Consider the following 27,982-nt stretch of genomic DNA (forward strand, 5'->3'; position numbering starts at 1 on the left):
CACAGTCCATCAGAGATCAAGACAATCTGCAACAAGCTCAATCCCCGAAAATTCGACAAGAGATGCATATGCGTATCGTCGGAGAACAAATCGTAACACTGCTGTCAATGTGGGTGTGTGATACGGATTAGCACAAGTCACACATCTCACTTGTAACTTAAACAGGTGGTGTGTTATTGCCACTTTCATCCCCAGGCTGGTGACTCTATCGTACTCACCAGATTTTGAATCCTGTCGATTTCACTCTCTTCCCGAAATTGAAGAAAGTCCAGTTCGAGTCTTTCCGTTTTGACACCATTGCGGAGATGCAGAGTGGATTGCAGAAAGTATGTGTTTGAGATGCTTCTGAAACAAGGCGTTTCGAAGTAATGTTGTCTAGGAGACGAGAAATAAGGTTTTCTTGTAACTTTTGTGGAAGATTCTATTCTAGAAGAATTCTTGTTCGTCTTCTTTTATAAATGTATCAACAAAATTTATAGCTTGTTTTCTTTCTCTTAATTTCATCTACAAGTTATCAGAAGCCTTCCGTATCACAAGATATCCACGAAGGATGTGATTTAAACCGTATTATTATAGAAATACGAGGGGTATCGAAAATTTCTTGCAATCACTTACAAGAAATCCATTATGGAGAACTGGTACCATGATGGTATTAGTCCACTACGTAGTCACCATGCCTAACGACACATTTTTGCCAGCGGTTCATTTTTCGTAAGATCGTTTCATAAAACTCTGCAGTTTTGTTTTGAAACCACAGTTCAATCTCAGAAAACACATCATCTCTACTGTCAAAATGGCGTCTTCTGAGAGAACGCTTCATTTCTGGAAAGAGAAAGAAGTCATTTGGATGCTAAGTACGATGAATATGGGGTAAGACAATATTTCATATCCGCAAGATGGTCTTCCAGACCTAGAGGCGTCAGCGATGGTCGTATGTTCAGTTTGGAATTGCCGTTTCCACATGGATACCATCTCATAGGATGGGATTTCATCCTCATAGGCTTCTTTCATCTTTTCGTGGACCTGCTTTGCTGATTTCCCCTGAAAATAGAGAAACTTAATGACGCGTCCGTGCCTCAAGCTTGTCAATCATCGCACCTTCAGTGATTTACCTGAACAAAAAATGTTCTAACGAGTCCAGAATTTGCATTGTTAAGACCAAGGACCTAACTATAAAATGCATGTCCGAGGGGGTTCGTAGTTCGTCACCTTTCAGATGATTGCACGAACTTTTTGATACTCGATCGTATTTTGTGTAATGACTTCGCGTATGTTTCCCTTGACTAAAATGCTTTCCATTGTGTTCGTACAGTTACTTTATCAATTTTTAATTTTTATACTATGAATCATGTAACAAAATAACAATGTTTGAATCTAAGACTGAGGTGAACAGTACCGCGTTCACTATTAAAGTGATCCTAATCAAATCAAACCCACGTGATCGGTTGAATATTGATTTTATCATAGCTAACGAACTGCAACATAGAAGTAATACATACCGGTACAGAGAAAATAGATTTAATTTCAAAGTTCACAATAAACCACTAAATATGCTTTTCATTTATTCGTAAATATCAAGATTGAAACATGAAATGATAACCAGAATTACCTTCCTACACCATTGGGAGAAGGCAAATTATGAGAAATTTCAACAATTGTGTATTACATCATTATGAAGTTTCATCATCAATCGAAGAGGTATCCAATTGCAATGGTTACATTAGGATCATCCTAATAGCAAAACTTGTAAAATTTTTCGTCTCGTGTCGAATTTAGAAATACAGGGTGGCCCATAAGTAGGTATACACCCCTGCATTGATCAAGTATAACATTCTAGTTTATGGATTTATTTGCCTCGGCTGTTTCGGGCTTAAGAAATAAGTAAATGAAATAAGTATAAGAACAAATAATAAAGAAACTAGGTCTACCTGTTTGATAACAATAAGAAATGATATAAAATACAGGACGGGACTGTATACCTACTTTTGGGCCACCTTGTACATTTCTAGTTTCGTCTTGTGTGCAACATTACGATATATCTATATAAAGTTGCGAAACATTTTATAGTCTCTCGTATGAGCTTACGATAGTTAAGAAACAACAAGGAAAAACGTTTTCGAGAAAAGTGTATTTGAAAGAAAATCTACATTCAATCTTGATGGAGAGCATATTTTCTCACTGAGCAGATACAATAGTATTTCGTATTACTCCTATCTTTTCGACTTCACATTCCACTACGTCACCAATCTGAAACAGAAAAAGAATACAAATTATGAATATAGTATATTTATATGCTGTACACTGTTCATTCCTTAGGACATTGATTGAAATGTAGCTAATGGAACACTAAAAGTAATCTGTGCCATTTCAGAATTTCTCTCCCAGCCTCAAATACATAACTTTTTCTCGCAATTTAGAAAATATTATAGAGACCAAACAGTATAATTTTCTCTCGTGTATAAATGTACTGTATTCTTGTATTCTAATGTACTTGTATGGAGATGAGTAAAAGGATGCATTTGTAATATTTTTATTTGCTCCTTCGAGGAATGGTTTTCTTTGATCGGAGATTATGGAGGAATGCGTTGTTGCCAAACAGATGTGCCCACAAGGGGGGAACATGACGTTAATGGCGTCATTAAAATTTTGGGGAGGAATTTTTCACGGAAGAGGAAAAAGTTTATGGACTAGCTGACAGTTGATGAAGTAACAACTGAACGTTTAAGAAAAATTAAAGATGATGTCTAAGATCCTTGACTCAGTTACTGCTTAATTCCTAGATCGCTTTTCAAATCAATCCTTGCAGGGCATGACCTAAATAGCTTTCTTTTCCCATAATGGACTTGACGAACTGAATAAAAGTATCCAGTCAAATATGATACATTAATTGTGTGACTTCTACCATTTTGATAGTGAAGAAACAGTAGCTGAGCTAGAAAATTTTTCATTTGTATACAAGGCCTCACACCACAACAGATATTTTTTGATTTGTTACCCAAACCAAGTCTAACATTTTCAAGCAAGACTAGAACAGCTGTAGTAAATTACACTCAGAAGATGTTCAAGAAGAAGCTTTAGATGGAGAAAAAATTGATAATCAAAACGAAGACCGCAGGGAAACAATTGTGAAACTCTGGATTAGCAGCTCTCGGGATATCTAAACTTAAACGGGATCTACAGAATTCTTCTTTTACTCTCTATAACAAGCTGCTCAGCTGAAAGAACTATGAGTCGGATCAAAATTGTCGAAAATCGCCTCAGAACAAACGTGGGAACACATGGTTAAATAACCTACTAATTTTAAATAGCGAGACTGAAATTTTAAACGAATTATCATATAAGGACATTATTGATTAGTTTTCCTTAACCAGTATACAAAGACAAAGGTTGTTATTAAAATGTCAGATTCATTGAATTCAAGTTTTTGTTATTCACTTTTACTTGCATAACTTGATGTAATTTTTACACCTTACAATTTCTGGAATTATGCATTTTTTCTGTATCTTTACGAAAATATGTCTTACTTTCTGTGATGTAGCCTAGGTTTGGTTAATTGTTGTCAAAATAAATATAACAATATGCCTAAATAAAGAATAATTTTAACACAAACACACGTGTAAAAATAAATCAGTAAAATACTATTATGAACATCGAGGTGTAACCAGAGGTAATAAAAAATAAAAGTAGTCAGTTAAAAACTGAAATAAAAATAATTTTTAATTGTCTACCGGAGAAAGAGGGATTGCTCTGATAAGAAAATTTTAAAGTTTCAAATCAGGGACGACCAACAAAAATTTTTGTTGAGGATAGTTGAGTATCACAGAAAAGTCTTCACCAAGCAAACCAAAGAACTGATTGCATCATTTAAAGTTGATTAATAGAACATATGTTTTACCTTGTCTAGTTTTAGTATCATTTTAAGTTTGTGATGTCTAGTTTTAAAAATAATATTAATTAATATCGAAAAATCGTATTTTTGCCTACTTTTGCAAAACTGATCAAAGTGTGCTACCTCTAAATATTATTCAATCTTATTGAAGTTTGTTATATATAATCTTTTACATCACCGAGACCTGTGGTATGAGTAAAGTCTGCAAAAATTTTACGCATTATTTTTTGTCTTACAAATGAAACATCCTAAAAGTGTTCAAAAATTAATTATCCATTTTATGTTGAAATAAACTACATCAAATTTAAAGTTTGTGTGATTGCAATCTGAGTGTTGAGTTTTTTTTTTTTTTTTTTTAACCAATGATCTCACGTGTTGTAATAAGACGAGTTGTAAAATTAAATATGAGGGGGATACTGTGTTAATTTGGAGGGGATTGGCGTCACAGTCTTTGGGGGAATTGACACCCCTGTTGCCAAACAACACTTTTACCTTTCTCACCTCCCACACATCTTATTATCTTACTATTCATATACTCTATCAGTTTATCGGATAAGAAATAAAAAGAACAAATAAAATCTATTATTATCGGACAAATAAAGGAAAGAATCAAACAATTTTTCGTATTCGTAAATAAAAACCTCCAACTGTTTTTTTGTTGCTATTGTTTTACGTTTATCGATTTACGTTCCTTTTATTTTTCTTCGATTTTCTCTTTTCTTTTCCTTTCCGAATATATTAAGGTAAGCGTACCAGTAATGGGCACTTTGGACTTCTTATAACACAGAAAATACATATAAACAGGGATCTGGGTTTACAGCCCACACTCACTAGTATTAATCTAGTAAACTACAGCGCTTTTTGCGTTTCGGGCGTTACACAGTTCCCGCTTGGAAGACCACACAGACATACATCATTCAGAATCAAACACTCACGCTGTGACATGGGACAAAAAGACGAATTTATATTGTTGCTCATTGAGTGTAGATATTGGTTCATATTTAAGTCCGATGATGTTCAGATGAGTGAAATATTCTCTAGAAGACGACAAAAACAGGGTCTAACATTTTGACGCCGTTCTACAGGAAGTGGCCATTACTGGTACACCATGTTTTGGGTGTGCTCAGTAATGGCAAGGTATGACCATTATGTTACATTCGGCCAGTATAATGGCCACTTCATGCCAGCAACTTGTAACTTGGTGTAAATTTTGAGAATCCCATAGGCAAAGAAATGTCAAGTCTGCGAATTTCAGGGAGCCGGAGTGATAAGCCAGAAGATTAGTTGCTATTGTAAGTATGGATAAAAATGAAAATTGTTTTATACGCTCTCGAAAACGAAAGATCTAATAACTTGAAGAGTACGGATATCCTATATTTTTCTTCTAGTTTCAAATTAATCTGGCGCCGAGTCTCCGGAATCCGAGGGTAGCAGACAATCTGGACAAAACCAAGAAAGTGGCAGTAGATACTTCCAAGGAAACAAAGTTAGTATAACTAAGCTACTCTACTAAGAAGCGCGCACTCAGAGAGTAGATGATACATGGTCTTAGTACGTGAAATCGATTCCCTTAAAAAAGATAAGATTCCCATTATCTCTTATTGTCTGTGCTTTAAAACAATATAAGCATTGAAGACGGAAGTTGTAGATTTCTATCACTTTCTGTTTTAGTAGAGTTAAGATGGAGATGGAATGTATTCTAATGAAGCTTAATCGATTGCAGAAGACTGCTTCTGCTATATATTTCCATTTTTGCTCTAATGGCTGATTTCTACCACTCCCGGTTTGAATATACGTCGATCAAAGAACTCAATTCCTAGCTTTTGATTCTCTACATCCTGGATAAAATTAATGACGATTCATCAAGTAATTCTTGACATTTATTCTCTCTCGGATGGATAGATATACGGACAGAGCAAATAAACCCAACTCCTTAAGAGGTAAGGATGAGCTTACCGTTAGCAAAGGCCCTTAAATTTTAGCAAGTAAAAGTTGATCAGTGTTCAGAGGTCTTCCTTTACAATTAAGACGTCCAAAGTAGCAGAGGGTTCCTTTGTGTGATATTAAATAATGGTTGCAAAGAATTAGAGATCCTTATCTCAGAATATTATATCCTCAATATTTTCCTTTTACCAAACTCTATATAGAGAAGTATCTCTCTTGGTGGTAGCTCCACTATGAAAAATTGAGGCAGCCACGGTTCACCTTGTTTACTAAAGGACTTCCTTTACGAGTTGTCTTTGACCTTCGGAAAATAAATAAGGGATGTCCGTCCAGAATTCGTTATTGTACATCCAGTAGACAAATCAATATCGTTTTTATATATAAAAAGTGGTTGTTGCAGATCCAACAAGTTAATCAGAAATTTTCTCAGAAATAGTTTCTCAATCTTCGGCAGATAAACAAGTATCGCTTTTCCGGAGTTTGAGCAAGTAAACCAGGGATGCTTTTTTAAAACTGATGAACGAAACATCTACCAAACGAGTGATATGTGCATTTTCCATTATCATTTTGGATCTTCTAATAAAATAATTATCTAAAAAGTATCAATTATAGAAATTATGATTACTGAGTCAAGGTGAAACCCAATTAGGTTTATGAGCATATTTTATATCATATTATAAGCTGCTAAAAAACTAAGAGATCGTACCACAAGTCTGTAGAATGTAATTTGAATAATTTATTTTAAGAATTACAAAATTTAAACAGTTGGAAGAAATGGAGAGATGAAAGATAGATAAATCGTTGAAGAAATTATTGCAATGCTTTCCTCAATCTCAAGAATCGCGTTAGTACGATTTTAAAAACTAAAGAACAAGCTTACCCCATCTAAAAGAAGTTAATTTGTAAGAAAATTGCTGCTCCTAAACTGTAGCTCCTAATGAAATTCAGTTTGGAGTAATTTTTCTGTATCCGTAATTCTTTTTACACATTGGAAGATTCGCCAAAATTCAGAGAGCGCAACGTTCTTTGATAAATGAAACAGTGTTCCTTGCCCTACTTGAAAATAATATTTGTTGCTATTTTGAAAATATCTAAGATACAACCTCCTATACTCTTACCTTTAAATATTCTGGAGGGTTACGGGAGAAGCCTACCCCAGGCGGTGTTCCTGTGAGAATAATGTCGCCAGGATATAATGTACAAAACCTGCAGGAGAAAGTAATTATTTGTGTAAATTGTCAAAAAAAGGTAATAAAATCATAGATAATTTTTTGTGTTTTACGTTTTAATTCTCTGAAATAGAGAGTATGTACTGCATAAACTTGGAAATCACAATATCTCAATTTATATGAATTTAATTGATTTATAATATTACGATAAATTGTAGTATGTATTTATATATTTACTTATAGTTTCTCCTATGCCATCAAAACGTCCGAAGCGTGGTGCTCATGTCATCTCATGTACGTGCGAGAATTGAAAAAGTGTGTAGATTTCATCTACACAAGGTCCGTGAGCCTTATTATATTGTTCCAAATGGAGAGTAAAAAATAATCAGTGTTAATGCATCTCAATTTTAATACAGGCCAGTAATCTCAGCATGACTACCACTTCAGCCCGTAATTTCAACACAAAGCATCCGATGTTGCGGTTAACACAGGCCCGATATTACCAGTTTGGCACAAAGCTGGTTTCGGGTTAAACGATGTGATAATAACACTGTGGCGGTATTAAAGAACTAGATGAATGAACGATGGGACGTGGAAATAGGAACACCACCACGATATTCTTTCAAAGTATACTCTGTGTTGTTAGTAACACCCCAGCTAGTATTAGCACCAAAACCCATTGACGTACTAATACCCATACTGTATTTCCGATATCGATCAGTGAAAGCTTTCACTTGCTAGTAAGAATGTAGCTAGAAAGATGTTACGGCCGTTTCAAGATCGTGTAAACCAGACAGATAAAGCTATTTCGGAATTATAGTGTGTAGATTCTTTTAAAGAAGAGTTTCATTCCATCCGAGGATGGGCGGGCCGTAGAAGGCAATACCTTCTCTATGGCCAGAGATATTTTCAATTTTATGGAATTTGAATTTGTAGAATGGTTGCAGGATGATAGCATTTGTTCCTCTCAGGAGCAAATTAGGGTTGGTAGCTCAGACAGTAACAGCACATTTGGAGTAAAGAGAATACACGCAACGCTATTTGAAACTTCACCAAACAAGTAGAACTCCTGTTTGTGTGTAGCAAATAGTAGCTAATCAGAGTTATGTCTATTTTATCGTCCCTGCAAAAATGTAAAATGAGATGCAAAGCTTGATTCAACATGCAACATCACTAGCTTCCATTTAAAACAATGTGTTTGTATTACGTTTTTCTGTACCGTTGAAGGACAAAATGGATGAAATAGGAAAATTTTGGTATAATCGTACCCTTACACTTACATTAATCGCTCATGTTTTATTGCAACTTTGCCAAAGAGCGGAATTTCGATGCACTCGAATCAAATTTTACAAATCAATCCCAAAAGGCAGGATTCCGAATTTTATAACTCTTTTAAAAACGCAGGGAAAATTTCTTCTTCACCTAATCCTCCCTTTCCCCTCACTTTTCCTCAAAGGGTTTACATTTGAAAAAGTGAAATGTTTTATTTTAGTTTAACGTCCTACGGGTATGACTTTAGGCTAAAGGAGACGGATGATTAATGAAAATGAATGATTATGAAATTAATTTTTTGCGCTCTTCCACGGGAATATAAAGCGTGACCATGTGAATCAAAGACGCAGGCGCTAGCCGCTACACCAAAAGAGGAGATTTTCATATTTCTCTACTGAAAATTTTTCCAATTTTCTCTTGGCTTAAGCTTGAGAGAATAATTTGTGTGAACCGAAAAACATAGGGATACATTTAAAACACAAACCCAATCATCGCAGTTTCTTGAGCTTTAACCTTAACTTGATTTAAACTTAAACTTACAAGATATTGTACGATTCTCTAAACCAGTGATCCGCAGGCAGTGTGCTGCGGTACATCGCAGTGCCAACACAAGGTTAAAGGTGTGACGCAATTTTTTCATAATTATATTGTATAAAAATAAATTTTATTTCTTTTTTATTCCATTACTGTAAAGTATGAATACAATTATTTATTTTAATAATAGAACTAATAGAAAATTATATTTTCTTATATTTTTTACACTTCATCTACTGTTAATTAAAGTTCACAAATTAGTAAGAACTTCAGAAGTCTATTTCTGTTTAATAATACTAATTAATAATAATAATAATAATAATAATAATAATAATAATAATAACAATAATAATAATATAAATAATGATTATATTACATGGTTGTATTAGTAGTACCAATATCAACATTACATGAGCAAAATTACATTTTGGTGTGCAGTTTGAGTCATAAATAATTTAAGGTGTGTCGTGAGGAGCAAAATGTGGATTACTGCTCTAAACCAATGCTTTCCAATCTTTCCCTTAGGACGACACCCTATTAGTACAAGTTTACATGATACGAGGCGCCCACCTCTATATATTTTTGTTAGATCATCTAAAGTAGAAAGATTGGAGAGGGTCTAGTGAAGCTGGACGCCCTGTGGGTGCGACCATGACTTAGATGATACACAAATATATAAGTAAAAGATCACGAAGTTTTGAGAGGGTTTGGACCCGATGGAACTCCCGGTAAGCTAGGTGCGTCTCTCTACTACGCCCATTCACTAGTTTTTCTCTACATATCAAACACTTCGTTATAGAATAAATACCTTTCATCGATCCAGGACGTTAAAACTTATTTTTAAATACTTTTTGTATTGCAGTCTGAATTTAGTGTTCTAGCAACATTAAGAATAGAGTCATCTAGTGATTGTCACCCACACAAGATTGTCGGAATCTACATGTCGATCACGCAGTTAATGCTCTGAACAAAAATTAATAAGAATATTTAGTATTGTTTTATCACAAGTTATTCATTCCTTTAAAATTCCGAATTTCTAACCAAATATCTCCTCACTTCCTCGATGCTATGAAGGTGTCACAACACCCAAGTTGGAAAACTCTACTCTAAAGTATCAACCTTAAATTAGTTTATTAGTCATTGGCATCGCTATTCCTGCTTTTTACAGGTTGCTTCTATTTTATAATGAACTCGAATAAAAAGTAATCAACTTTTATATAATCTGTTTAATACATGGTAGAAGCTCACTGAATTGTCAATTGTGTTATGTTCTCCTTGCATTGGTAATTTTCATACATATACTGCTATCTGCAATACGTCTTCATTAATTCAGGAATAATGAACCATTCCTTTATTGACAACAACTACTGTATATAATTTATGGCGCTCTTTATTAAGCTCAAACGAATCAGGACACTTAGCACTTACAACATTTACACTATAACTTTGAAATACCGTTGTATACACTGCAGCAGTGAGACTTTCCACTCCCCTGTCCCCGCGCTCGCCTGGCAATTGTGATAAACAGAACAGTAGCGCCCTCAGTCAAAATCGGCACTGCTATCCTGGTCAGGTAATAGTTATTGAAGTGAGATGCCGACGGTGATAAAAGATCGGAGCTATGGCGCTGTCAGAAAATTGTATCAAAAAGTCACAAACCTTTGAGACTTCTGTGGGGGATTGTAAAACTCCTAAAAGCCCAGAAAGAAATTGTGAAAACAAATTGTTGACATATTGAACTACCACATTTTAAACGTTACTAAACTACCCTAAGCTACTTGTATATTTACTTTATTGGTAGTTCGTGTTTTCTATGACAGACATTTAGTAATATGCTACCCTGCCTCATGAGCAACATTCCCATAATATTATTTATATGAAATTTTAGTACCAAACTTTACAACTCCTTAGAAGTTGTTAAAATATTGATTTTAAAAGATTGATAGAAACCTACTGTCTCACAACCCTTCTATGTCCTGTCTGTATACTACTTACTTCGACAAAAAGGACACTACAGCATCAACTCCATGGACAAATTGGCTAGTGCTGCTACTCTGTTTGGTAACTCCATTCACTCTGCACTGGATGCGGAGATTATGTGGATCCTGGAACTTCATCTGTAGTAACTACTGCAGGACCAAGTGGGCAGAAACAGTCCATTGATTTAGATAAGAGCCATTGTCCGCCATTTTTCTGTTGCCAGTCTCTTGCTGTTACGTCATGGGCAACAGTGTAGCCAAAGATATACTCCCTGGCCTCTGAACGAGGAATGTCCTTTCCTTTCTTACCAATTACAATGACCAGCTCTACTTCCCAGTCCAAAGCCTATTCAGAGATTTCATAAAAATATAGATTAATATACACAAAAATATAAAAGTTTTATTTAATTCGTTATTAAATCTAATCTCATTGATCCAGATAAATAAATGGAGTCATGAAAGTCCAAAGTAGAGCTAAATTGTGTATCTCGATCAGCCATGATGTAGTGCTAGTAGTAAACACATGAAGCTATATAGCTATATCGGAAATAGAATATAAAATATATATATTTTTTTAATAGCGAAAGGAGTTAGTGTTTTCTTCATATAATGCATATTTTCACGACATGAAATATTTGATTTTTGAAAAATAACTTTTTAGTTTAGTGCCATGGGGTTACGCCCTATAGAATGGAAGAGATGATTGGTTCATGCAAATGAATAATCATTAAAAAGTTGGTGAAATGAAGAAAGAAGGAAAAGAAAACGGAAGAACCCTGAGGAAATACACGGACATTGTGTTACTAATGGGATGTCCGGGAAGAGAAGCATTCTACCACTGAACACTATGTTTTCGTTTGAAGGTGATTTAGGACAGAAGCGCAGCGCTCTTTTGAACATTCAGTAAGACCCACGCCATAGAACTTGTAGTGGACAACATCTTAAAGAGAAACCTCTCCAGCGTGGATGACTGGGATTCAGTCCCCAGTGGGAACTCCTCTGGTTCGGATTGCATGTTAAGATATAGGTGCACATCTTATATGTACTTTCGATTGAAAAGTGACAGTAAACACAAAACCAAACCCACAGAAAATAAAGTAAATCAAACGAAAATTTCAAGCACCGATATGAATTAGATGACATGCAGTACTTTGGTGTACTGCATATTATCTACGTGCTTCAAATTAAATCGTTGCAAAGCGTTCCTTTTCCTTTTTAAATCGATTTAGCGTTCTAATATTAGACACCACCTTCTCCTTTTAACCCTCTATTCAAACCAGAAATGGCGAAAATCAACCACTTCCAGTTTTGACGTTGATCGCTATAGAGCAGGGGTTCTCAACCTATAGTACGCGTATCACCAGTGGTACGCGAATCCCTGTTGGTGGTACGCACGACATATGGCAGTATTGATTAACAACATACTTTAGTGGTACGGTGGTGGAAAAGGTTGAGTAACTTTGCTATAGAGTAAAAACAGCAATAAAGGAAAAAGTAGTTTCTGCAGTCAAGCGTCGCAACAATATATTCCATCTTTATTCTAATTTTTGTACTATAACCAAAAGTCGTAGAAATCTTCTACCACTTCCGATTTCAGCAGTAATCGAGAAAATACTACGCAGCAGCAGCATTTCAGATTTTACGTGAGAAAGAGGTTCTCCATTGATATAAGATATTACACATTTTTTAAAGATACAATTGCATTACTTAGATTCAGGGGAGGCAATTGGTCCTGTCCTCCCAAATGACGCCTCTGAATACAAACCAAACTACTTCACTTTGTGCACACGTGACATTGTTACTGGTTTAAAATAAAGTAATGCACGAATATAATCTCTAACGCGCATTAAAAGATCAGATATATACCATACTCAGGATCTATTACAGAGGCAACAGTAATATAATTTAAATAATTATTTGAGTCTAAAAACTGCCGGAAGTAGGGCCTATACTGTAGTACTGTATTGTGCGAAGAAAGCAGGAATAAAACAGCAAACATGTGTATAAAAGCCAAGAATAAGATCTGTAACTTGGTTTGCTAAACTACTTTTTAAATAACTTATTTAATTTTAATAACTATAAAACTATTTTGTTCATTACCAACTAAATACGACTATTATTTAAAGAGTATTCTCAGGATATCAGGACAACATGATACGTAATCAAATGCACTTCGAGTTCGTTCCTCTAGTCCCTGTCTTAGATTTTGGGAAATGTTATCCTGGCAACACTGTAATTTCTATTAATGGCAACATACAAAATTCTTGAGGTTTATATTTTCTGTTGTAGAATAACATTTTCTATGATTGTGGTAAGAGGAATTTCATTATCTTCTTTCACTTATGAGAAACAAATGGTAAATTCTATATTATTTTTAGTTAGTCAATCTCCTAAGAGTCAGGAATAATGAGTGCTTACAGCTTGAAACTCATAAAAAATTTGTAAAGTTATATTTTCGATCAATGAAACGAAATTTGAATTAAGCCGGAACTGTGGCGTGGTCTTGTAACCCAGCTCTCTTGGAGGAACTTTAAGATTTGATCTTGCATAATCGTCTCCTCCCACGCCTGCCAACTACACTAGGATTTTATTATTTAAGATTTTAGATTTCTGTGCTTTCGACATCTATGGTCATGTTAGCCTGTCACGTATTCGGGATTGAGGAAGGAAGGAAGGTACCATTCCGGCATTTGCCTGGAAAACCCAGGAAAACCTCATTCAGTATGGCTGGCCTGAAAAAGCTTTTTACTTTTTCGACCGAGTACCCTCACCGGGAATCGAACCCTGGACCGCTCGCACCGAAGGCGAGAGCGTTAGCGACTACGTTACGCAGACCCATGCCAACTACACCAGATTTAAATCTCAGTCGTGGTTCCCAACCTTCGTAGTCCTGTCCTTCATAATCTGGGTGTTGTATAACGACGCAAAACACAAAAAATGCTCTTTTACAAATTTTGATTTTTTAAAATAGGCAGCATTCTGCAAATTACCAAAAAAAAAAAAGACGATAAAGTGATGGGATACTTACATACTGTCAATACTCGTTTATTTTGAAGACGAAAACAGTTTTTTTTTTTAGATACATTTAAAAAACCGAATCCACTGACAATTACCAAAATGTTTAATCCGCTCACTTATAAGTGAAAGTTTGTTGTTGTTATCTGTAATTTACGCTTTTAATATTATATTAACAATAGTAATAAACTAGCCTTTCACTGGCTTTGTTCCTAGATCTTCACGTTTATTCGGCCTACTGCCTCACACCTCATATTTCAGCCTTGACTTCATACAAACTTTATATAATATATATATATATATATATATATATATATATATATATATATATATATATTATATATATATATATATATATATATATATATATATATATATATGTATGTATTGTTTTGGCACTTTTCTGTAGGTTATCTCCGAGATACAAACACGCTAAATTTCACCACTGTATTCTTACCAGAAATACTTATGGTGCATAAGGTGTTCCATTTAAATAACATGATAATATTTTTTCAGTTTCCCACTAAATCCCAATAAAGTTTGACATGCTTATTTTTGGTCTTTTTTTTTTTTTTTTTTTTTTTTTTTTAGATCAGAAACCTACAAGCCTACCAAATTTCAAGGTTTTATTTCAATCGTTTAAAACATGAGGTTTAATGAAAAAAATAAATAGCATGGGGATTTTTTCCCCTCCCAGTTAGACATCATAGAAATTAAAAATATTGACTTTTAGTAATTTTTCTGTGGGTTAGTTCCGAGAAGATATAAGCAGGGCAAATTTTATCTTTAAAAATGAAATAAAATGAAATCTTTAAGTTTTACGTTCCACGATTATGCCGGTTAGGCTAAAGGATTTTAGGCTTTAGGATTTGTATTTCTGAGCTTTCGGCATCTATGGTCATTTAGCCCATCACACATATAAGGGATGACGACCCTCGGCGAGCACATTATCCTGGGAGAGGATAAGGAAGGAGGTTGCCTGGAACCTGAAAATTAGGCATTTGCCTGGTGTGAATGAGGAAAACCCAGGGAAACCTCATTCAGGATGATTGGCCGGAAGAAGCTTTTTACACTTTTTGGACCGAATCGAACCCGGGACAGCTTGCACCGAAGGCGAGAGCATTAGCGACTAGGCCACGGGAGGTCACGGTTAGGCTAAATGAGGTGGTGATGATTAGAAAAGAATGAAATGAAGGAAGTGGGAGGAAACGGGAGAACCCCGAGAAAACCTACACATACGGTGTTTGTCCACCACAAAATTCACTTGGTGCGAGTTGAGATTGAACCAAGGACACATGCAGCAGAGGTGAATGCTCTACCACTGAGCCAAAATTACATCTTTGGTGGGCCTACCGGAAGTGTCTAATAGTTGTGGGCTGTAGAATGTGCTCTTTTTAAATTACACGGAGAAATTTTTTCAGATCCCCATAAAATATCAATAAAGGTGGAGATTATTATTTTTGTGATTTACTTAGATAATACAATCAAAATCCTACAAGCATACCAATTTTCATCGTAATATTTAATATTCAAAAACGCCCATTTAAATAAATAGGGAAGTTTTTCATTTTCCCTTTTTACCACATGAAAATGTAAAATATACTTTTAATAATTATCTTGTTGGTTTCTGTCCTATGAGCATGCCAAATTTTAACTTTCCACGTCAACAGAAAGTACCCGTAATTTTATATCAGTAACTAAATCATGTCGCTTTATACATTAGAGGTAATAATAATAATAATAATAATAATAATAATAATAATAATAATAATAATAATAATAATAATAATAATAATAATAATAATAATAATAATAATAATACATGCATACATACACATATACTTACCTTTGAATTGAGGGGATGGATTATATTATCATACGGCCCAACAATCGCACTAGGAAATTTACTGAAGAAAACAGGCACTTCAGGAATCGGTAGATCTAGTTCCTTACAGTGATCCACATAATTTAGTCCCACACATGCAACTTTATCTGGAGAAGTGATTGGAGCGAGTAATATTACATCATTCAAAGGAACTACATGTTTCTTCTCAGCTACAGCACTGGATAAACAAAAGATATAAATAAAGCATAGAAGCATTTTCTGAGATGTATGTCTTATAATGTTTACTCACATATGAAAGCTTGAAAGGCAGAATAAGCTGTCTTCATTCACTCCACAATTGAGATACTTGAATTGAGCGTAAACAAAATTCTTATACGATTATTGGGTACGAAAGACCCCTATCCACGAAGTGGCTATGGTGTCGTTACTCGTATAACATGCATATACTCTGATTTGATATGTATTATCGTATTAAATTGCATGGGGATGTTGATACCTTTTTCTCAGTTTACTCCAAAGTTAGAAAATGTGACATATCATCACGTTTCGCCTATCAAAATACTAAAACCGCCATAAGAGGCCTCATCCCGGCGAAATTAAAATACCGCTAATTTTACAGTAATTATGTGACATCTTCAAATAGATAAAAGATAATCGAAATGTGGAACAAGAGCGCCCTAGACAATATCATTTTACATAGAATACAGTTATCTCGATTCACTTATCTGCTTTCGATTCCGAGCCATTTTGAAAATCGACATTTATTTTCGCGTTTGTAAACGGCTGAAAACTGAAAGCCATTAGGGGACTTGTGATAACGGTACCTAACGAAAATATTATCTAGTGCGCTCTTGTTCCACATTTCAATTATCTTTTATCTATTTGAAGATATCACATAATTACTGTAAAATTAGCGGTACTTTAATTTCGCCGGGATGATGCCTGTTAAGAAAATGCAAATGCAACATATTAATACAGTATGGGCTGACAAACAGGGATAAAAGTGGATCTAAAAAGGTAGAGGGACGCATGACGTCACGCCGTCCCCCGTGCCCACTGCCTTCTACATCCGTACGCTCCCTCTAAGCTGCCTGCTCAATCAGCGAAAAAATGTGTGTACCTTTCATCACGAATTCGCCAGTAGGTGGCAGGTCCTACCATGGCATCCTACCGTTTGACAGTCAATCCTGTTGTGTTGCAGTTTGACATCTGTACGTACACAATACATGCTAATAAAAAGAATGTAAAGAAATGTAAATGGTTTGCGTAAAAGATCTAATATGCGGTAGTAATTGAAGAAGTAGAAAAAAATATTTGTTCAAATAGAAACACATTTGTTGATGTTACGGCTGAGGCACAAAAATGAAAATACGCTCAATCATATATTGACCTAAATAGAATATATATAATTTTATGCTTTCGTGTGAAGGAACTCTGATGCTATAAGCAAGAGTGCCGGTCTGGGGCCCCGGCCCCCCGTATTGTACTTATGAATATGCGATATTCGGTATAATTTGAATGCAATTTGTCTTAAAATCCTCATATATGTCTTCTGCATCTGAATGCCCCCCCTCCCAAATTTGCTGAGAAATCGGCACCATTAACTATGAGAGTAATTATACAGGGTGGTTCAAAAGTAGGTATACGCCTACACCCCTGCATTGATCAGGTATAGGGGAGAAGAGGGTAATAGCGGTCAGGCGATAATGATGGTCAGTGATGTCATTATATAACGGTGAGTCACAGACAAATTTTGACAGGTGCTGCTGTCTGCCGAGTCCCCAATAAAGCTTGATAAGCATTCCCGCCCAGATCGCAGTCTTTCTTTGAGTACAGTAGTGAAAAGTGTGTTTTGTCATTTTCTGATCTAAAAATAAGTGACATTTATAGACTTGTTGTACCATTTGTTGTTGTTCGATAGTGCTGCAACTTGTACATAGAATACTTTGAAGAGTCTTCTTGAAGGTACGTATTCATTTTTTCTTAATTGAGCTATATGTGTGCTATACACTGAAGGGAATAATAAATGTACGTTTCGGATAATGGCGGTCACTCGATAATTATGACAGGTATTACCCTCTTGAGTCTTGAATAGTATTCTTATGTCTCATTTCAGATGCCCTCTAAGCGGACAAGAAAAACAGACAAAGGGAAATGGTCAACACAGTCGCTGGAAAATGCTATTGCTACCATAAGAGGAGGGATATCGATTCGGAAGGCAGCCAAAATGCATGGAATTCCCTTTAGTACCTTACAAGAGCGAGTGAAGAAAGGTGTTTTTAGCTCTCCAAGGTTTGGAAGAAAAACTGATTTTCCTTCAAATTATGAACATGCTCTTGCGAATCACGTCAAATTACTGTCCAAAATATTTCACGGTTTGTCACCTATTCAGTTGAGACGCATAGCTTTTGAATATGCCGAACGCAATAACATAAAAAATCGTTTTAATAAAGCAAACAGGATGGCTGGAAAGGATTGGCTTAGCGGTTTCCTTAAACGGCATGATATTAGCGTCCGGAAACCTGAAGCTGTGAGTGTAGGTAGAGTTATGGGCCTTAATAAAATGGATGTTAACCGGTTTTTCACCAATTTGGAGAAAGTAATGGAGAAGTACCATTTTAAAGATACTAATATATGGAATATGGATGAGACTGGCATAACCACAGTCCAAGATCCAGGAGTCGTGATTGCTGTAAAAGGACAGAAAAAAGTTGGCTCAATCACCAGCTGGGAGAGAGGAAAGACTATAACAGTTGTTTGCGCTATGAGTTCCGGAGGTCAGTTTGTGCCACCAATGTTCATATTTCCTCGGCAGCGCATGACACCATTTCTGGAAAAGAACGGCCCACCCGGTTCTATTTATCACTGCAGTAAATCAGGATGGATAACAGAAGAACTATTCGTGTTGTGGCTTAAGCATTTCGCGGACTTCACCAATGTATCGAAAGACAATCCTGTCTTATTAGTCCTTGACAACCATACTTCTCACTGCACATTAGAAGCTTATGAGTTTTGTAAAGATCGTGGAATCGTTATGGTTTCCTTACCACCTCACTCTTACCATCGTCTCCAGCCGTTAGATGTGACATTTTTTTCTCCTTTAAAGGCTGCATATCGCAGAGAATGTGATTTGTTCATGAAAAGCAGACATTTTCAGAAGATAACCCCTTATGATGTAGCTGAACTTTTTCATAAGGCATATGCAGTCGTAGCGACTATTGCTAAAGCAATTTCTGGGTTTCAGGCCACAGGTATCAAACCACTTAATTCAAATATCATTACCGAAAAAGATTTCCTTTGCGAAACAATACTACAGAATTCTTCTAGTACACCTGTTTGTACTGATGATGCATCTCCAGCAGGCGATCACTCAGAACCAGGTTTGCTGTTATCTTCTCGTCTACAAACAGACAACAAACCTGAAGATCGAGTGCAACAAGGATGTTCACCAAGTAAGCCTAGTTCTACATCTTCTAAAGAACCTGAAATGTTAGTTCCAATAGAAGACATCTATAATTTCCCATCGATGAGCACGGGCTATCGGGGAAAAGAGCGGGAAAGGACGCATTCTCAAATATTAACATCCACACCAATGAAAAACCGAGTTAAAAAGAAGAAAGCAAAGAGACTTCAGAAAGGCCTTAAGAGCTCTAGTAAGATAAAGGAGAGAAAGGAAGAAGAAATATTCAAGAACTGTGAAGTACAGAGCAAGAAGAAAAATGAACGTAAGCAGAAGAAATTACTAAATAGAGGCCTACAGAAGAATTTTGAAGAAAGCTGTTCGCTTAATGAAAGCCAAATCTGTGACGATGATTCTGATGATGACTGTGAAACAAACACAGGCAAAGATCTTTGCCTCATTTGTGAAGAGTTTGGTAAAGACGGTGAGATGTGGTTTCGCTGTACAGGGTGCGGATTGTGGGTACATCAAGCGTGTAGTGGTTGGGATACTGCAGAAGCATATACTTGTGATAGATGCAATTGAAAAGGTTGTTTGATGAAAGAAAACTGTTTTAAGGTAGTAACTTCATGTTTTTGTACATATCTAAATGACTTATTATATTTTATCTGAAACTTCAAACTCATTAAAATTGTACTTTTCGTTTTGAAAAACCTTATAAGGCTATATTAGTACTAATATGCTGTATATTACTACCGCCATGCAGTTTATAAACACTATAGTTAGGTTCCTATTGTTATTACTAATAATATAACAAATAATTCGATTGGTCAAGAAAGATAGGCAGACATTTAAATAATTAAAATTGTTTAGTACGCTGAAAGTAGGCCTACTGAAGCAACTCCTCTGTAAAAGCAGCTAAGTTTTTATGATTCTTATTGTAAAGACCTTTTATGACTTTCATTTTTACCTAAACTTTGAAATTACATTATGAAAACTAGGTTATAACGTGTATGATATTAATATTTAACCATATAAATATTTTCTACTCTATGAATTCTATGTAAGAAAAGTGTATAAAAATAAATATTGTTCCAGTGGACATAATTAGTTCTTTCTCTCATTTCCATACAGTTATATATAAGCTAAGTAGCATAATTATTATGAAATAAATTATTTTTATATGAAAATTGTATTGTGTAAGAACTGACCGCCATTATCCGTATGTGAGGGAAATCCCGGTCAAAGCTCTTCTTTCACTTTTTCGGGTGTATGTAATAGATGATACTTCACAAAATATTCAGAGTTGTTGTTTTGCAAAGAGTACATTTCAGCTTAATTATTCCATTTTAAAAAGTTCGAATAACTGCTTCCAATTCTCCAGTATATCGAATTGCGCTTAAGTGACCGCCAATACCCCATTCTCCCCTACCCTCTAACATTCTAGCTTATAGGTTCATTTGTTTCGGCTGTTCCAAGGTTAAGATATAAGTACAAAAACATTAAGAATAAATAATAAAGAAACTAAATCTACCTTATGGATAGCAATAAGAAATGATATAAAAAGCAATGGGTTGATCAGTAAGTTACTGTATACCTACTTTTGGGCCATCCTCTCTCTCTCTCTCTCTCTCTCTCTCTCTATCATAAGGAAGTTTAAACCCCAACACTAGTCATTACTAATACAAATGTGAAACACAAAGAATTGTACCTTTTCTAATAAACTTTGGGCTATCGCAAACCACACCACAACATGTTATATAGATTGTTTTTACTCTAAGCCAAATTGTATACACGACTCCAAAAGTGCATTACCACCTGCAATTCTCCTTTTCCTGCAATAGCAGGCAACCCAAAAAGCTCGGCGCTTCGGTTGGTTGCGAATTCGAAAGGCGTTGGACCAAACCTCAATTTTGTAACAAATATATCAATGTGGCAAACTGCAAATAAGAGAATAAAACAAATTGTTAAGAATGACAATTTTATTATCGTGACGGAATTGGGTGACATCAAAAGTTACAAAATGTTCTTACTTAAGCAGTTCAAACAAGATGAATGGCAAGAAACAGATATCAGAGGAAACCATTTCTCTCATTCGCCCCCAAAAAAGAATCTTAAAAAAATATATAATGCAAAGGTTTAATATAAAAGCCCAAATCAAAATTTAAAAAGTTGACACCCGAAAGGCAAGAACAACTGAAACGAAATGAGTGCAATTGTGCACAGATATTGCAGACGTAAAATGAAGGAATACGGGTTTCGTATTTTATTAAAAAACACGGTTGGGTGGGGCATGGGCCCCTCCAAACATTTGATCACGAAACATCAAAAGTGTTGGTAACAGTATGTCGGATGTGTGTAAAGAACATAAAGAATTGCAGCGAAAATTTAATTTGGACAATACGAAAAAACAAACGAATACGGGCTTTTTATGTTCTGCGAAAAAACATTTTAGGGGGCAAAATCCCCAACACAAAATTTTGAAATTTGATACGTGAAAGGCAAAAACAAGTAAACCAAAGTGAATTAAATTGTGCACAGATATTGTAGATGTAAAATGACGAAAAGCGGGTTCCGTATACTCCTGCAATAAAGGGTTGGGTAGGGCAAAGACCCCTCCAAACCTTTAATCACGAAATATCGAAAGTGCTAGTAACAGTATGTCAGATGTGTCTAAGGACATCAAGACTTGCAACAAAACTTTGTGTATGAACAATACGCAAAAAATAAACATATACTGTGTTTTACTTTCTGAAAAAAGACGTTTATTAGGGGCAAAAGCCCCTACCCAAAATTTTGAGTGTTGACGCCCTAAAGGCAGGAAGAAATGAACCAAAGTGAAGAAGTTGTGCTCAGATTGTATACATAAAATTAGGGAATACGGGTTTAGTATATTCCTGAAAAAAAAGGGTTGTTTGGTGCACCGACCCCTACAAACCTTTGATCACGAAATATCGAAAGTACTAGTAACAGCATGTCAGATGTGTGTAAAGGACATGAAGAATTGCAGCATAACTTTGTGTATGGACAAAACGTCAAATACAAACGCATAGTTATTTTATTTTCTGCGGAGAAACGCTTTTTAGGTTGCAAAAAAAAAAAAACTCACCAGAAAATTTTGAAAGTTGATGCTGAATGCTAAGAGGAAGTGAACCAAAGTGAATGTAATTTTGCACAGACATTGTAGACGTGAAATTATTATACGGGTTTCGTATTTTCCTTCAGAAAACTGTTGGGTGGGGCACCGAACCATCCAAACCTTTGATCACGAAAAATCAAAAGTGTCATTAACAGTATTTCAGATGTGTGTTAAAGACATGAAGAATTTCAACATAACTTTTTGTATGGACAATACGCAAAAAATAAACATATACTGTTTATTATTTTCTGCGGAAAATCGGTTTAAGGGGGCAAAGTCCCCCACCAAAAATTTTGAAAGATGACACCCGAAAGGCAAAAAGAATGAACCAAAGTAAATGAAGTTGTGCACAGATTTTGTAGACATAAAATGAGGGAATACGGGTTAAGTATATTCCTGGAAAAAGAGTTGTTTGGGGCACCGAACCTTTGATCACGAAATATCGAATGTGCTAGTAACAGTATGTCAGATGCGTGAAAAGGACATGAAGAATTGCAACATAACTTTGTGTATGGACAATACGCTAAAAATAAACGAATACTGTTGTTTTTATTTTCTGCGGAAAAACGGTTTTAGAGGGCTAAAGAGCCCACCCCAAAATTTTTAAAGTTGACTCCCGAAAGATAAGAAGAAGTGAACTAAAGTGAATGAAATTTTGCACAGATATTGCAGATATAAACCAAGGGAATACGAGTTTCGTATCTTCCTGTAAGAAACGGTTAGGTGGGGCACGGACCCCTCGAAACCTTTGATCATGAAATATCAAAAACGCTAGTAACAGTAGTCAGATGTTTGTAAAGGACATGAAAAATTTGAACGAAACTTTTTGTATGAACAATAGGCAAAAAATAAACGAATACGCGTTTTTTAAATTTTCTGTGGATAAATGGTTTTAGGGGGCAAAGGCTCCCACGCAAAAATTTGAAAGTTGACGCAAGAAAGGCAAGAAGAAATGGACCGAAATGAATGAATGATATGTGCACAAGTATTGCAGAGGTAAGATGAGGGAATATATGTTTGTATTCTTCCTGAAACAAAAAAAAAACTGTTGAGTGGGCCGAGGCTTTGAGGGGCGAGAGGGGTGGACCAAAGCGAATGAAATTGTATGTAGATATTGGGTGTGTGAACTATGGCCCTTCGTGTTTCACATGTGTCGTGTCTCCATTCGATTTCTTTAAATTTTTCAGATCAACTACAAACACAAACAGTATAGCCTTTTTTTATAGTATTTCAGGAGGCACTTTTAACCCTTATAATGTTTTGCGTATAAACAAAAATACGTGTCGATTTATTTGCAGTTTGCTCTTGATCTGCCAAATTTGAAGCAACGGATAGGAAAACTTGAGAAACACGAAAGGGCTTATTTCACATAGGGTGTATATAAAATCTACACACAATTTCATTTGCTTCGGTCCACTCCTTCCTGCGCTATTAAGGAAATAATTACTTTTTTTCGGATGGGGCTTAGGTCCCAAAAGTGTTTTCCCGCAAAAATTAAAACGGTTCATTTATTGTTTTGGAATATACGAATTTTCGTTGTAATTCGAAATATTCTTTAGGAAAGTCCGACATATGCTTATTTGCAATTTTGATATTTAGTAATCAACGGTTTGTAAGGTCCGTGCCTCACTCAACCGTTTTTTCCAGGATAATACGAAACCTAATTATCTCATCTTACGTGTACAATGTCTGTGCACAATGTAATTCAATTCGGTGCAGTTCTTCTTGCCTTTTGGGCCTCAAATTTAGAAATTTTGGGTTGGCTTTTGCCCCTTGAAAACCATTTTCCAGCAGAATAAGAAATCGTATTCGTTTTTTTTTTTCTTGCGTATTGTCCCTACTCAATGTGTTGTTCCAATTCCTCATGTTCTTCAAGCACTTGTGACATACTGTTATTAACACTTTTGATATTTTACGATCAAAGTTTTGGAGGGGTCTGTGAATCATCTAAACTGGTTTCTTTTTTTTTTTCAGTACAATAAGAAACATGCATTCCCTAATTATATGTCTACAGTATCTATGCAAAATTTCATTCACTTCAGTTCATATCCTCTGGCCATTCGGCCTCAATTTTCAAAATTTTGGGTGGAAGTTTTTGCCCCTAAAACCTTTTTTCCGCAGAAAATAGAAAACCCGTATTCGTATACTTTTTCCATATTGTCCCTACACAATGTGTTGTTCCAATTTTTCATGTCCTTCAAGCACTTCTGACACTGTTATTAGCACTTTTGATATTTCACGATCAAAGTTTTGGAGGGGGCTGTGTCCCACCTAAACGGTTTTCTTTTTTTCAAGAAAATAAAGAACCCGTATTCCCTCATTTTATATCTACGATATCTGTGCACAATTTCATTGACTTGGGTTAACTTCCTCTGGCCTTTCGGGCCTCAATTAAAAAAAATTGGGTGGGACTTTTTCCACCTAAAACCGTTTTTCCGCAGAATATAAAAAAACGTATTCCTTTATTTTTTGCGTATTGTTCTTACACAAAGTTTCGTTGCAATTCTTCATGTTCTTTACACACATCTGACATACTGTTACTAGCACTTTCAATATTTCGTGATGAAAGTTTTGGAGGGTGCCGTGCCCCACTTAACCGTTTTTTAAGGAAAATACGAAGCTCGTATTCCCTAATTTTGTCTGCAATATGTGTGTAAAATTTCGTTTACTTCTGTTCAATTTCTTTGCTTTGCGGGCCGTCAACCTTCAAAATTTTACGTGGGGGCTTTTGCCCCCTAAAACTGTTTTTCCGTAGAAAATAGAGGACACGTATTCGTTTATTTCATGTGTAATATCTACCTGCCAAATTTTATCAAAATCGAAGTGTTACACATCGGAAGTTATTGTTAGTAACTAATATTTCTTTAAAATTTTGGAGGCCCGGTGGCTCAGTGGTAGAGCGTTCACCTCCGGTGCTTGGGGTTCCATGTTCGATCCCAGCTCGCGCTGTGTGGACTTTGTGGTGGACAAACACCGTGCTCGTGTGTTTTCTCGGGGTTCTCCCGTTTCCTCTCACATTTTTCATTCCACCATTTCCCCCCTCATCTCTCATCATCACCGTCTCCTTTAGCCTAACCGCCATAAACGTGGGATGTAAAACTTAAAGATTTCATTTGATTTTTTTTCTTTAAAATTTTATGAACACATAGTGGTAATTAAAGATTATATAAGCGAAAAATTGAGATCTATTGCAAGTTTCGGCTCCTTTCAACATTGAAGGAAATGACGGCAAAGGTTTTTAGATTCAAGGTAGACATGAAATTTGAAACTGAGATTTCACTATATTTGTCATCATTTTAATGCACACTGTAAAGTTCTTAAATGCTAATTAAGTAGGATTTTGCATCCAAATTAAGTTGCAACAGATTAATTGTTAGAAAATCCAAATTGGCAATGCGAATTTAAGATTAGTCGATACTTTAGATAACATGGAAAAAAGTTGAAGAGTGTAACCTAAGTGTGTGGCCAACAAGGTTGCGAGGCGATTTAATAAATTGCATGTCTTCTACTCGCCAGAGTCCACCTCAACCGTTTCATTTTGTTTTAAAACAAAACACTTTTATCATGAGTTACATTACCATACAGTACATGAGTGACAATTTATATTATGATAGAATATGCTATGAATTTTAATAGAAAAAGTGCAGATACTCGATAATTATTACGTAGTAAGATTTCAATAGATTCAGGGCTTGATCGTGCCGTGTGTGAACTTATGAAATTATTATCGCCCTTCCCTTGACGCTTTGGTATACACTGGATAAAATGGGTTTCAATCCTACTTTATTTACACTGGATAAAGTTGACAACTATGCTTTAGTCTCTACCTTGATCATCTCCTGGTTCGGCGGCTAGGTTTCCGAGATGAGACGAGACGTCTCTTGAAATGCCTCGTCTCGTCTCATGTCTCAAAAATGTAAACATAGTTTTTGAAAGTGTTTAAAAATTTAATAACTCGGAATAAATTATTACCTTCGAAAGTATACTAGCGTTTATTATTTCAAATGAGGACTATCCTAAAAACAAGAAATACCTAATTTTTTTAATGATTCTTACAAACAGCTTTCATTTCCATTTTCCAATCGATTCAAGTTTAAATATATTGTGATAGTGTTCCAGATTCAAGTAAAATGTTAAACCATGCATCGAGATCAGTGTTTCAGAAGATTTCATTCCGAGGGCTGGTGGTTATATGTATGTATAAAAATCCTTTATAGAAATACAAGTTCTCTTAATGCCAGTTTCATCAGTGACTAACCATTGTTTCATGAGTTTTCTCGTTCCGAACAAAAACACAAGCATGTCAGTTTTTTCTGTCTGAGTTTGAAAGGATGCTGGTTTGACAATAAAATTTAATTTCTTTTTATTGTTTTATGATGTTATTCAAACCAAAGCCATTTTTGGAATCGGAAAGCCACATAGGTTGCATTTCTTAATAATTTATTTCATACACACTACAGATAGAACTACCCATAGCATTTTAATTACACAGCACATAGTTCTTTGACATAGATTGAAATCTTTGCTTATAGCAACATCCAGTATTACCAATGGGGATTTCCCTCATCCCCCTTGTAATTTGCACACCGTCAACAGATATAGAACATTGTTGAACATTTCTCGAACCAGTTCATCATACTCCTGGCCTTGTGACATGGTGCATTTTCTTGTTGAAAAATACCACTTCCGTTGCCTTGCTCGAGCTCCACTAGACACATGGATGCTCACGTGAATGTTCCCCAGAGCATTATTATTATTATTATTATTATTATTATTATTATTATTATTATTATTATTATTATTATTATTAAAATCAAATATCACGACATTAATTATTACTTTTAATTAAGTGAATTGAGCTGAAAACTAAATCTTGATCTCGAAAGATTAACTAATAAGTTTATCCGTTCTGTACCTTTCTAAAGTAATAAATGCTGGAATTGATTTTAAGGTTGTTTGTGAGTGAATACTTTCTTCAAAATAATATTAAAAATTATAGAAAGATTTTCGAGACATTCGAGTCGAGTCGAGATTTTTACGAACAGTCTCGACTCGACTCGTGTCTCGACTCGAAAATTAAAGTCGAGAAATACGTTTGTCTCGACACGTCTCGAATTTTACAAATTGTGTCTCGACTCGAATTCCAGTCGCGATTCGAGACATGTCGATTCGTGCGCATCCCTAAATATTCATATTTTAAATGTGCAATACTACCTCGCGAAAAATGACACCGAAGTTAATTTACCAAAGTCTACTTTCTTCTTGATAGATTAGAGATTGTTGTTTAGGATAGATTATGCAAAGTCAGATATGGTTATGTATGTTTACAATTTCGTTTCTTTCTTTCAAAATGTATTCCTATCAATTCCCATTTATTATTAATAATTTATTTCTTGCATTTATTAATAACTATCTGAAAAACCCATTATTCGCATGGTGGCTGTATTTGGAAGTCAACGCCTGTAGTAGTATCACCGTTGATTTCAGCGAGTGCGAAAACTATGAATTCGACACTAATATCGGTCATTTTCTACTACATTTACATGTCCCTGTAAATGTCTCCTGAAACCCCTGGTTCGATTAAAAAAAAAGATCGCTTCATCTTGATCTGGGGCCTGGACCAAGGTATCCAAGATCTAAATTTGGTAACTCTCGGTCCTCTCGTCTGGTCTCCAGGCAGCACACAGATACATAAAGGGATGCGCACGAGACGAGTGTGGCTGTCTGCTGGTCTCAAAAGTGTGCTGTAACTGAGACTGACCAAAATCGACTCGAGACGCGGCTCTTCCAAATAG

The 27,982-nt window shown here is 35.5% G+C and overlaps 1 protein-coding gene across 1 annotated transcript in view; it reads right to left on the reverse strand.

Moving 5' to 3' along the window:
• Positions 1-2,109: 2,109 nt before the first annotated feature.
• LOC145693540 (oxaloacetate tautomerase FAHD2A, mitochondrial-like) overlaps positions 2,110-27,982 on the reverse strand; it is a 43,518-nt gene continuing 17,645 nt past the window's right edge. The window contains 5 exon segments of the mRNA XM_081769622.1: positions 2,110-2,247; positions 6,952-7,039; positions 10,804-10,913; positions 10,915-11,133; positions 15,649-15,865. Of these exon segments, the coding sequence (XP_081625748.1) occupies positions 2,176-2,247; positions 6,952-7,039; positions 10,804-10,913; positions 10,915-11,133; positions 15,649-15,865 (706 nt within the window). The 3' untranslated portion in view covers positions 2,110-2,175.

Source organism: Thermobia domestica, chromosome 8, assembly GCF_964235325.1.
Source record: "Thermobia domestica chromosome 8, izTheDome1.hap1.1, whole genome shotgun sequence".
NCBI classification, from domain to species: Eukaryota; Metazoa; Arthropoda; class Insecta; order Zygentoma; family Lepismatidae; genus Thermobia; species Thermobia domestica.